This window comes from Pelodiscus sinensis, chromosome 2 (assembly GCF_049634645.1).
Source record: "Pelodiscus sinensis isolate JC-2024 chromosome 2, ASM4963464v1, whole genome shotgun sequence".
Taxonomy (NCBI): domain Eukaryota; kingdom Metazoa; phylum Chordata; order Testudines; family Trionychidae; genus Pelodiscus; species Pelodiscus sinensis.
In genome coordinates this window covers 204,343,521-204,356,071 of record NC_134712.1, presented here as the reverse complement: position 1 = coordinate 204,356,071, position 12,551 = coordinate 204,343,521, and the positions used below count along the sequence as shown (strand labels likewise).

Genomic DNA, 12,551 nt, shown 5'->3' with positions numbered 1-12,551 from the left:
TGGGGCCAGAGCTCCTTGGCTGCCACTGGGGCTGGAGTTCCCTGACCACTGGATCCAGAACACGTCCGGACCTCCACGTTCAAGGACAGGGATAGAGCTCCCTGGCCGGAGCCAGAGGTCCATGGTCACAGACAGGCTAGACCTGCCCAGCTGCTGCAGTCAGGTTGCTCTGATGGAGCCAGAACTTCCCCCATGTTGTCCCGCCCCACTCACAGACACTGGGCTCCCATCTAAGCCTCTGGTGCCACTTATGGCACTCCTGCCCCATCATCCTCTTCCTGGGCTTTGTGGTCCACAGATCATGGATGTGGCTGGACTAAGGAGTCTCAGTTAAGGGAGATACAACCCAATGTGATTTTTGTTGTTGCAAGGGTCACGGTGCAATGAAAATTAAGAACCCATGTTCTAGAATTTCTGATGTATGCACTCAATCTTAATTCTATTTTAATGTATCTTTACTTGGGAAACAACAAATAAAGCTGTAACCTATTAATCCCTTTTGGTGACTATATATAGAGTTTACACCCATCCACATTTTTAGTTGCATAAATTCTGAACTTCTTCTGTACATTGGCAAATTATTTCCCTATGCTGAACTAAACAATTTAGTGTGTAAGGATCAAAGGCATTTTATCTCTGAATGAATAATGCAGGTCAAACAGAGCAGTTGTCACTGGAATGTTAAATGAAAAATGACTATATATTTAAAGATAAATAATTTTGTCTATTTAGTTTACAAGCAGGATGAATACCATTTCCCTCAATAGTTGTTTTCCATTATTTCTTAGCTCCTTACTCAAGTTGAGTAGCCCAACAGTCCAAAAGAACCCTCACCGACTCCAACAGAAGTACTTGCGGTGTTGGGTACTACTTATAAATGCATCACAGCTTGGTCCATATATTGCAGTGTGCAAGTACAGGGGTGAGCAATAAGTAGCCCATGAGCCAGATGCAGTTTGCCACCGTTAGTTCTTTGCAGGCTGCCAGACACTTTATTTACCTACACATCTGCAGGTATGGCCACTCGCAATTCCTATTGGCCGTGGTTTGTCATTCCTGCACAATGGGAGCTGAAGGAAATGGCACAAACTGGGACGCCATTTTCCACAGCTCCTACTGACCAGGAATGGTGATCCATGACCACGGGGAGCTGCAAGGTGCCATACCTGTGGACACGCAAGGAAATAAAGCATCTGGCAGCCTGCCAAGTGCTAACCCTGGCAAACTACTTTTGATCTTATTGCCCACTCCTGAGCAAGTATTAAATGCATGCTTTTGATTACAAAGATGGCCTCTTGATACTGTGTGGTTGTCATATTTTATAAGTGATTGTGGTACACAATAGAATTTTTATATTTTTCACAGCCAGGAAATAAGAAAAGAAAGAAAATGTTTCATGTCTCGCCTTTGCTCCATAAGGAATCCAATAGAGGTCAATGTCAGGATAATGTAGCCAATCCTCAAGAGAAGAGTCACCTGTGATAAAGTCTGTTAAAACAACAAAGAGACAAATTTCTCATTTTGGGTAACTCTCTGCAGGGATATTTGGTTCTCAGCTTGACACTGGAGCAGACTGAACTTTCACTCTCAATTATACATTAGTGTCTGCTTTTAAAGTAGTTTGATACTTTGAAATTTGTATCTAAAAAACCCATGCCAGATTCTCCAGCCTGTTTCCTAAATGTCCTTATTTTTGCTGTTCAGAAGCTACTGGAATCAGATTTTTCCTAAAATAATTCTGCTCGTAGGATTAAACTTTGAAATAATTATTTTTAATTTTCATCTCTCTGCTTTTCTCCTGAGATAATCTGAACCCTTTATATTGGTGCTCAAAAGAAAATAGCTATCCACCACAGGTCTGGCTAACTGCAGGGTTTATAAACTGCAACCTCAAGATTTCAAGTATTGAAAACAAATCAAAATACATATATGCATGCTCAAAAGTATGAGTTCAAAAATCCCATTCTGCAACATCACCACTTCTCCTTCCAGTGGTGGCCCCTATCCAAAAGAGATCTAAGGTAAGTGCCTGTGTGGGTGGGGGGAATTCTCAAATTTTACACTTGTACAAATTTCCATGGTCCATATTTCCAGCACACTTGAGACTACAGGCTCAGGTTGCAGTGGATTCTATTGTTTTACTGAAGAATCAGAAAGCACTTACTTTGATATCATTCATAAAAAGTTATCAGATAAAGAAAACAGATTTCCAGCAAAGGGATAACCAGAGTCTAACCAGTTTACAAGCAAACACGTACTACTTTCTAGCTGCATCTGTCAAGCTGCTCCACTGCACAGATTTATCTCCAGGTGAATAAAAATTGTGATTAAAAAAATTCACCTTCCAAATGATATTAAACTTCCAGCACTCAAGGAAGCAGAAACGCTTGTCCATGCTTTGTTACTTCATCAAGCCTTGCAGTCTGAAGTCAGTGTTACACAGGATATATCTAATACAGCATTTTGGGACCTACAGGAGCAAGCCATCAAGCCTGGGCTGACAGACTTGCACAAGAAGGTCCCTGCTAGCTCTCCAAAGTCTGATGTGTAGACCGTGAGCGATGGGCAGAGAGCCCCTAAACTAGGGAAAAGACCTAGGGATTCCAGTACTACCACTGCATCAGCCAGTGCCCAGGCACCAGCACACAGATGATACCAATGTCTGACATGTAGGCCAAGTGCCAGTCAGCTTTGGGAGGAGCTTTCCCTTTTAGATTCTGAAAAGGATTCCTCTCCTGGGCTACGTCTAGACTGCAAGCCTCTTTCGAAAAAGAGCATCTAGACTGCAACCAGTACTTTCGAAAGAGCAAACCGCTTTTTCGAAAGAGAGCACCCAGGAAGTCTGGATGCTCTCTTTCGAAAAAGCCCTGTTGGCATTCAAGAACGCCTTTTTTCGAAAGAGCACTTTTGAAAAAAGGCGTTCTTCCTCGTGAAATGAGGAGTACCGCTGTCGAAAGAAAAGCCGCGTTCTTTCGATTTAATTTCGAAAGAACGCGGCTGTAGTCTAGACGCAGGTGAAGTTTTTTCGAAAAAAGGCTACCTTTTTTGAAAAAACACTGCAGTCTAGACACAGCTCTGGAGACCATGGTGTGGCAGTACCCACTTACGCCTCTGAGAAGAGCTGGGAAACTAGGGACCAGTGGGCAGCTGACTACTGCATCAAGAACATGGAAGATTTGCCCCTGAATGTTATAGCAGTGATTGGGGCTGCAGTAAAACTCTCCATAACATGTTCCTTTCTGTCCCTGGTTGCCTTGGTTGCGAGGGGCCTTAAGGTTGTTTGGGAAGGAAGGCACTTTGCCGTCTGGAAAACCTCCAGAATCAAAAGGGCATTTCTTCATTTAAAAAAAAAAAACACCTGATGACTTATCTTAAATGCCTATCAACATCATTTGTTTACCAAACCACAATTTTCAATAGGAAAAGAGAAAATATTTTGGAAAAAAATTAAACAGTTACAGTTTTAAAGATGTTAACAGTTTTCATTAAGCCATTTTTCACTTGAAGAATTCTGACAAGCTGAAGTCCTCATTTGTCTCCATTTGATGGACCTAATCTGAGCTAGAGGGGATCGAAATAATGGTTTAAATTGCAGATTTTGCTCCCCAGCACTGGAGAAGGAAAAAATATTGAAATTTAGACTTCATCCTGTGAAAATTTATATACACGAAAAATGTCACTTATGAGAATAATCTCCTGTAGTGTGTGTGTAAATCTTTGAAGGATTGGGACTCAGTCATCCAAGAAGTTTCCTTCTGTTCTCCCTAATCTCAGTTTCCAAAGGGAGAATTAAATGCAGTTTAGCTTTACACCTATATAACTGTTAGATTCTGGCAAAGAGAAGGGAGTATAGATATATTTCACGAACAACAGGCTTTTAGCATCTGGATTAAAATTATATGCAGTTCATCTGTATAAAACCCTTGCTCCTTTACAATAATAAAGAAGGTGAAAAAAGAGGTACCAGCAGTGCCATATTTATGCACAAAGTAAATAAATTAAATTAGGACCTCGAAATACCCTCCCCCCTCAAAAAAAATTACTAGTTTCTAGTTACATCTTCCCCCATATACCACTATCTGTGCAAATATAAAACTTTATTACAGGCTGTCCTCACAATAAGTCCAAGATACGTTTAAAAAAACTTGGACTTGTAGCGAAACAATTTAAAGCTTTTTTTTCCCCATGGCTGACTTCCATTTGTGCAAACTGTTGTTGGTTTTTTGTTTTGCACCACTTAAGAGCAGGTAATGGGAGAATTTATAATGCATCAGTTCCTACAAGCGTCAACAACTTTAATGCAGATGTATACCAGGTGACTTATAGTGAGGATGCCCTGTATTCCTGTTTTCATTGTCCTTTCTATTAGAATAATACACATTTTTTTGGCAATGCTATGGGACCTCTTAAACTTGACATAATTTAGTGCCTCAGCATGTCTTAATCTGGGCCTGGGTATAAGCTGTCTATTTTACAGTTTCTGCTTTGGACCACTTTCTATTTCTTCTTAGCAACTTTGTCAATTGGGAAGTATACTTTATAATGGCATCTGTATCTTCTGTCAAACTTGATTCAGGCCCCACACTTGAGAACATGGTGGCCTACAGATTGCCATTATTTGCAAGTCAAACCTATCCTGATTCCTTTATGCTGTGTAAACATGCTGAAAGGAAGAATATATACTGCATCACTTGTCTCCCATTCTCAAAGTACACTGCTTTCTGAAGTGGTGAAGGGTGAACCATGTGACTTGGTCAAAACCCATTTCTTCAGATGAGCAGAGCAGACAAAAAAAGGGGGAACCTTCATAAAAAAAATGAGGGCTCAGGGAAAGTACCTGTCAATTGTAGTGCAGGTGCTAATGAGGCTAACTGAATGGGCTGGAAGTGTCCCATACTTAGAGTTTAATGTCAATTGAACATTGCATGTAAAGAAAACAGGTTTTATAATGGGCCATCCCGTTCAAGTCTTCATTCAAGCCATGAGAGACAGTGTCTAATTTGCATATCAAGGCAAATTCTGCTCGCTTTCTCTATAGTTGGCTTTTGAAATTCCTTTGTAGAAGAATGGTTATTTTTAAATCTATTAATGAGCATTCAGGTAAGTTTAGATGCAGTAAGTTATATTTCACAGAAGATGAGAAATTGAGAACTATATTCAAGCCATTTTGCATAGCAAATATGTTTTCCCACATTTGTAGTGATACTCTCGGCTATCTTCAAAATAATCTGCACCCAAATATATTGTAATATCATTCTTGTAGTAACAAGAGTTGTTGAGAACATCAGCTACATAGTGTAAATATGCGTTTATTACACTGAACAACTATATCTTTATTTTTACAGATCTAGCCCTGCAGTTACTCAATAACATGTTTCCTCAATTTACATTTCAAACTTTTATTCATAGCATCACCCCATGAGTGGACGCTGGCAGCTGAACATCAGTTTCCTAAGTGTTAAACTACCAAGATCAACAAAAAAGTCAGTAGGTTATTTCACTAAACCAAACATTATATGTTAAATGTAGGCATTGCAAATAGCAGTGAGAAATGAATGTGCCTTTTACAATTTAGCATTATGGCTAGCACTCTCTTACCACACCAAAAATTATATATATGCATGGCTAGATAAAATAAATGAGTATTTATATACTATAGTATCTGTATAAACAGAGAAGCCTATGGGACCACAGCAGGACCCTCACTTACACATCAGCCACAACTTTTGCATTGTGGTTATTGGCTGCAATCAAACAGAAAAAAATATTTCTGTTGGATTTTGATTTCACTACAAGCTTTCAAAATGTCCCAAAGTTTAAAAAAAAGAGTTATGGAATTTGGGGAAGAAATTTACACTGCTGCATAATCAACAGATTACCACAAAATATTTTTAGTAAAGATGAAATAATTTGCTCAAATCAAGCAAATACACCATTCAGAGTAGTGATAGAAATGTAGCCGTGTTAGTCTGGGGTAGTTGAAGCAAAATGCAGGACAATGTAGCACTTTAAAGACTAACAAGATGGTTTATTAGATGATGAGCTTTCGTGGGCCAGACCCACTTCCTCAGATCAAATAGTGGAAGAAAGTAGTCACAACCATATATACCAAAGGATACAATTTAAAAAAAAAATGAACAAATATGAAAAGGACAAATCACATTGCAGAACAGAAGGGGGATGCGGGGGGGTGGGAAGGGGGAGGAAGGAAGGTAAGTGTCTGTGAATTGCTGATATTAAAGGTAGGGAGAGTGGGATGTTTGTGAGTTAATGGTATTACAGGTGATAATTGGGGAAACTGTCTTGGTAATGGGTGAGAAAGTTCAAAGACTTGTTAAGTCCTTGTTGGTAAGTGTCGAATTTTAACATGAATGACAGTTCAGAGGATTCCCTTTCAAGTGCAGATGTAAAAGGTCTTTGTAGCAGAATGCAGGTGGCTAAGTCATTTAGAGAGTGTCCTTTCTGGTTAAAGTGGCAAGAAACTGTTTTCTCTTTGTGATCTTGTCTGATATCTGTTTTGTGGGCATTAATCCTTTGGCGAAGTGTCTGAGATGTTTGTCCAATGTACATAGCAGGCGGACACTTTCGGCACATGATAGCGTAGATTATATTTCTGGATGCGCAGGAATATGTGTTCTTGATCTTATAACTCACTTGGTTAGGTCCAATAATGGTATCAGCAGAATGAATATGTGGACAAAGCTGGCAACGGGGTTTGTTGCAAGGGAAGGTACCAGGGTTGGTATTAGTGTGGTATGTCCTGTGGTGGTTGGTAAGAATCATCTTGAGGTTAGGTGGTTGTCTATAGGAGACTATGGGTCTGTCTCCCAGAGCCTCTTTGAGTATGGTATCCTGTTCCAATATAGGCTGTAGTTTATTGATAATGTGTTGGACAGGTTTAAGTTGGGGGTTGTAGGTGATGACAAGTGGTGTTCTATTGTTGGTTTTCTTGGGTCTGTCTTGAAGTAGATGGTTTCTAGGTATGGTTTCCATGGGTTCCATGGGTACACGCATGGCCCCACAGTATGCTAACATCTTTATGGCTGACCTAGAACAACGTTTCCTCAACTCCCGTCCCCTTTCACCCCTCCTCTACCTACGGTACATCGATGACATCTTTATGATCTGGACACATGGCCAAGAAACACTGGAGATATTCCACAGAGATTTCAACAACCTACACCCCACCATCAACCTCAGCCTGGACCATTCTACACGAGAGATCCACTTCCTGGACACCACCGTACAAATCAACAATGGAAAATTAGACACCACTCTCTACAGAAAACCCACTGACTCATACAGTTACCTACATGCATCCAGCTCCCATCCAGAACACACCACACGATCCATCGTCTATAGCCAAGCCCTTCGATACAACCGCATCTGCTCTAACCCCACTGACAGAGACCAGAAGCTTCAGGATCTCTACCAAGCATTTATAAATCTCAACTACCCACCCAGAGAAACAAAAAAGCAAATTGAAAGAGCCAGACGAATACCTAGAAACCATCTACTTCAAGACAGACCCAAGAAAACCAACAATAGAACACCACTTGTCATCACCTACAACCCCCAACTTAAACCTGTCCAACACATTATCAATAAACTACAGCCTATATTGGAACAGGATACCATACTCAAAGAGGCTCTGGGAGACAGACCCATAGTCTCCTATAGACAACCACCTAACCTCAAGATGATTCTTACCAACCACCACAGGACATACCACACTAATACCAACCCTGGTACCTTCCCTTGCAACAAACCCCGTTGCCAGCTTTGTCCACATATTCATTCTGCTGATACCATTATTGGACCTAACCAAGTGAGTTATAAGATCAAGAACACATATTCCTGCGCATCCAGAAATATAATCTACGCTATCATGTGCCGAAAGTGTCCGCCTGCTATGTACATTGGACAAACATCTCAGACACTTCGCCAAAGGATTAATGCCCACAAAACAGATATCAGACAAGATCACAAAGAGAAAACAGTTTCTTGCCACTTTAACCAGAAAGGACACTCTCTAAATGACTTAGCCACCTGCATTCTGCTACAAAGACCTTTTACATCTGCACTTGAAAGGGAATCCTCTGAACTGTCATTCATGTTAAAATTCGACACTTACCAACAAGGACTTAACAAGTCTTTGAACTTTCTCACCCATTACCAAGACAGTTTCCCCAATTATCACCTGTAATACCATTAACTCACAAACATCCCACTCTCCCTACCTTTAATATCAGCAATTCACAGACACTTACCTTCCTTCCTCCCCCTTCCCACCCCCCCGCATCCCCCTTCTGTTCTGCAATGTGATTTGTCCTTTTCATATTTGTTCATTTTTTTTTTAAATTGTATCCTTTGGTATATATGGTTGTGACTACTTTCTTCCACTATTTGATCTGAGGAAGTGGGTCTGGCCCACGAAAGCTCATCATCTAATAAACCATCTTGTTAGTCTTTAAAGTGCTACATTGTCCTGCATTTTGCTTCAACCATTCAGAGTGAAAGAGTATTTAGATAAGAGCCTGTTTCCAAACTTACTTTTATGTTTAAAAGGATTGTAGATTATTTTATTTTTGTGATGTGTTCCACGAAAATATTTCTCCTACTGGCATATTGCAGAACATCAGCCCCTATGAAAAGGTCTGGCAATTTTCACAGTTTACCAAATGCTAATAATCTGCATCAGATTTTAGGTTTCCTCATTTAGCAGCACTAAAGAAGAATTTAGTTTCAGTGTTAAGGAGGTCACTTGTTAAATTTCTTGATTTAGAAGCTTTTATTAAAACCCTTAAAATGTCTTGGAGTGTTTAAAAATACAGGATTATGCACATCACTCAATGTTGTCCTGTCTTTGAGAGACATCTCTTATCTTTTCTCTTGATCACATCAAAACTGCTTATGTACAAACAAGCTAACATAAGTACATATATTAACATGTGCTATAGTAACAACCAGCAATAAGACACTCCAGAAAGTGTTGATCAAGTTACATTTTGAGTGATTTTTGCAGTAGATGTAATTATGAAACTGTGATGACATTTGTTTTTAATATACTGCAGTTTTACGTTTCTAGCATTTTCTTTGGGAATGATCCAAAGCCCATTAACTTCAGCAAAATTTCAGTCAAATCATGGTGTATCGAGCTTAGCAGTAACTTTTATTCTCAGAATGTTGTGCAGATTGCTATGGAAGAAAGACTCTCTGCTCCCTCTTGCAGAAAATGTTTAATTTGTTCTTTCTTATTCTGCTAGTTTCTTAAGTTAAATTAAAGGTTATTTCAACTGAAGGTTTATGGCTGCTCTTTGTGTATGGAAAATCTTACACTTTTAAAGGACATGAAATCAAAGTCTGACTTTAATCACACGAGGAATGTAACAACGGCGTGCTGGTAGAATGTCTTATTGCTATTATGCAATGGAACTTAGTCCCAAAAATTAGGAAAACAGTTAGTTCTTTCCATTTATGGAGCTATGCCATGGTTATGACATAATGCATAGACAAGCAGAAAGTTCCAGTTGTGTCTATAGCCATTTCAAACCTCAACGTACAGGAAAACTGATACTAAATGAAGAATTTGCCAAGTTACGTTATTCGTATATGTGTTCTCTTTTGGAGATAGTTTTCCCTCTTTATTTCTAGAAATATCCAGGAACTTGACCTTCTGTATAGCACTGCTTTCTTCACCATCTTTGGAGTTTATTTCCAGAAGTGCGGACACTTCTCTTCCTGTCTTCTCTTTTCCTTTCTATCATTATTACCCCACTACCTCATATTTTGTGCAGATCATTTTCTGCTCATTTTGCAATTTTAAGTTTACAACACTGACCCTTCAGAATGATACTTTTGTGAGATTGTGGAGAATAATAATAACGTTAAAGGACTTCAGGTTTTATTTAAACTTCCTTTAATCCTTTGACAGTTCTTAAACAGCTGCACTTGTAAATGATAGTACAAAAATAGTTTGAGCCATATATTCCCCCACTTGAAGGGAAAAAAAACAAAACCAGGAAGAAATTCACATGCAGTATGCTATAGCTCTTGCTGCTGCAAAGACCCACTGTATGTTCATCTAGGTCAATCAGATTTACTGGTGCCAGAGGACAAGGCTTGAACATCATTCATAGCCTGACAATTCACATGACACAAAGAGTAACTGATCTCTCTCTCTCATATGCTCCATATGCAGCTATGCTGATCCTAATTCTGCATAGCTCTAGTCCAGCCCAAGTCCTCAGAAATGTCATCACAGCTAGTCAGCATATTACCTTTGGATCACCAAACTATGGAGACACACATGACCCTCTGGTAAGGTCACAAGGTACACAAAATAAGTTGATGTTAAAGCAGAGTTAATTTTTTTCACCTAAATTATGCAGGGATGAGGTGTAAAGTAGTTATTTTTAATTCCTCCACCACCAGAATGGCACAATCTCTCTTCTGTATTCTAGTCAAACTTTCCCTATTTGGTATAGAATGGCTTTGGGAGGCTATACAGTGCCAAGGGATCATACCATATTGCCATAGCTTGCCACCACGCAGGCCCCAACTCCTTGTTATAGTTGCAGACCATCTCCCTGCCCTGCACGACATGCACTTGAGAAGGAGCATTCACATTAGAATCAACGCAAATATTTCAGTCAAGATTTGTTGAAAGTGACTATTGAGTTTGGAAGCCTACATTTTTGGGTGCCCAACTTCAGACATTTCAAAAAGGACTGTTTTTTAGAAAACGCCAAGCACTTATCCACTAAAGAATCATGCCTCTACGTTTCTACCATTGGTCAACTAGAATCTCAAGCACCCAAATTCATTTTTGGAAAAGTTAATATTAGTTATTTTATCTGTAATTCCAATAAGTTGGCTTCGTTCTACTTTTTATTTGAAATATTCTAACTTTTATGCATTTATACAGCTATGTAGCCAAGCTAAAATCTTCAGAACAGGCTGATAAATATCTGAGTTCAAGGGGGCGGGGGGAATTCTTGATATTGGGGGAAAATATTAAACCCTAATTTGTTTGTGAAAAGGAAAATATTGTTCATATTAGAGGGTATATTTTAGTTTAATCATTATAGATACATTTCTTAGGCCTGAATCCAAACTCAGTTGCACTTGCTTTCAACTGGTAGGACTCTATATACTTTGGTGGAGTTATTCCTGAGTATAGCAGAGTAAGTGAGAGTAGGATCAGGCCTCTGCAGAATTGAATACTTCATTTTAACATTCAAAACATCTCTCATTCAGACATTTTTTTGCTAACACGACACATTGCACTTCACTAAAGTATGAATTACTTACAGCCTTGTTCTCAAAAAGATCCATATAAAAGCCCAGCATCAAGACAAAATGTACTGTTGCATAGACAGAAAGATATATAGGTAATTTGGGATCGAAATTAACTTCTTTTCCAGTGATCTACAGCAAAACAGATAATAGTCTTCATTAGTGACCTACTCCATCATGTTATCCTTTAGTCCCTATGTTAACTGCAAATACCAAGTGATGAAGGGTCATGTTTAATGGCATATGGGAGAAACAATTGAGGAGTACTTGTTATCTAAATATATACATGATCTATTGTGAGAAACAGGTTAAACTAAAGGTTTTAAGTGCCACTTTATATAAAACTTCTGAAAATTTCTGGAAAACGAATAAGTCTATATATGACTAATTTTTAAAATTCAAATACAAAGGGAACACGCAGCTAAAACTTCCATTCCCTTAAGTCTGTTTTAATTCCCTCTTCGGGTACATCTAGACTACCGCATTTTGTCGACGGAAGTTTTGTCGACAGATACTGTCGACAAAACTTCCGTCGACAAAGAGCGTCCAGACACATTGAGTTCTGTCGACAAAGCAAGCTGGTTTGTCGACAGAACTCCGTAGTCTGGACGCAATGTTACAGGCAATAACACCTTCTGTCGACAGAGTTCTGTCGACAGAAGGTGTTATGCCTCGTAAAATGAGGTATACCAGCGTTGACAAAACTGCTGAGTTCTGTCGACGTTATGTCGACAGAACTCAGCAGTAGTGTAGACGCTGGTATAGTTTTGTCGACAAAAGTCTACTTTTGTCGACAAAACTAGGTAGTCTAGACACACCCTTCTTTAAAGCTTCTAGTTTAAGATAGTAGACGTAGATTTTTTTAACCTTGATCCACCAGCACGTATAGGGTAAGTAACTTATATGCAACTGAAATCCTTCTATATATTCAGTTTACCACTGGGATTTCCTCAGGAAGGCCGAGTCTAGGTTTTCCTGGTCCCCAACCTGGTCCTTTGAATATTACAGAGAGTTTATTACAGTATCCAGGAGTGGCCCAAAATGTTCTCCATATATGAACCAAGTGACATAACTGTGAAGACATAAGTAATTGTCCATATTCATTAGTAAAAAAACTGCAATTTAACAAAACATTATACTTTACCCTGCTTTACCAAGAGACTGATTTTCAGAGGTACTGAGAACTCATAATTCCATTGAAAATGCTGAAATGTTCCACTAAAAGTTCTGAACGGAATCTTCTAGGTGTAACT

The 12,551-nt window shown here is 39.2% G+C and overlaps 1 protein-coding gene across 1 annotated transcript in view; it reads right to left on the bottom strand.

Annotated features, from left to right (window-relative positions):
* The window catches only part of AGMO (alkylglycerol monooxygenase), a 270,854-nt gene that overhangs the window by 118,124 nt on the left and 140,179 nt on the right, over positions 1 to 12,551 (bottom strand). Inside the window, exons 9-11 of the mRNA XM_006138322.4 lie at positions 12,236 to 12,370; positions 11,314 to 11,430; positions 1,406 to 1,488 (exon numbers count right to left, since the gene is read on the bottom strand). Coding sequence (XP_006138384.2) covers positions 1,406 to 1,488; positions 11,314 to 11,430; positions 12,236 to 12,370 — 335 coding nt within the window. The remainder of the gene's footprint in view (positions 1 to 1,405; positions 1,489 to 11,313; positions 11,431 to 12,235; positions 12,371 to 12,551) is intronic.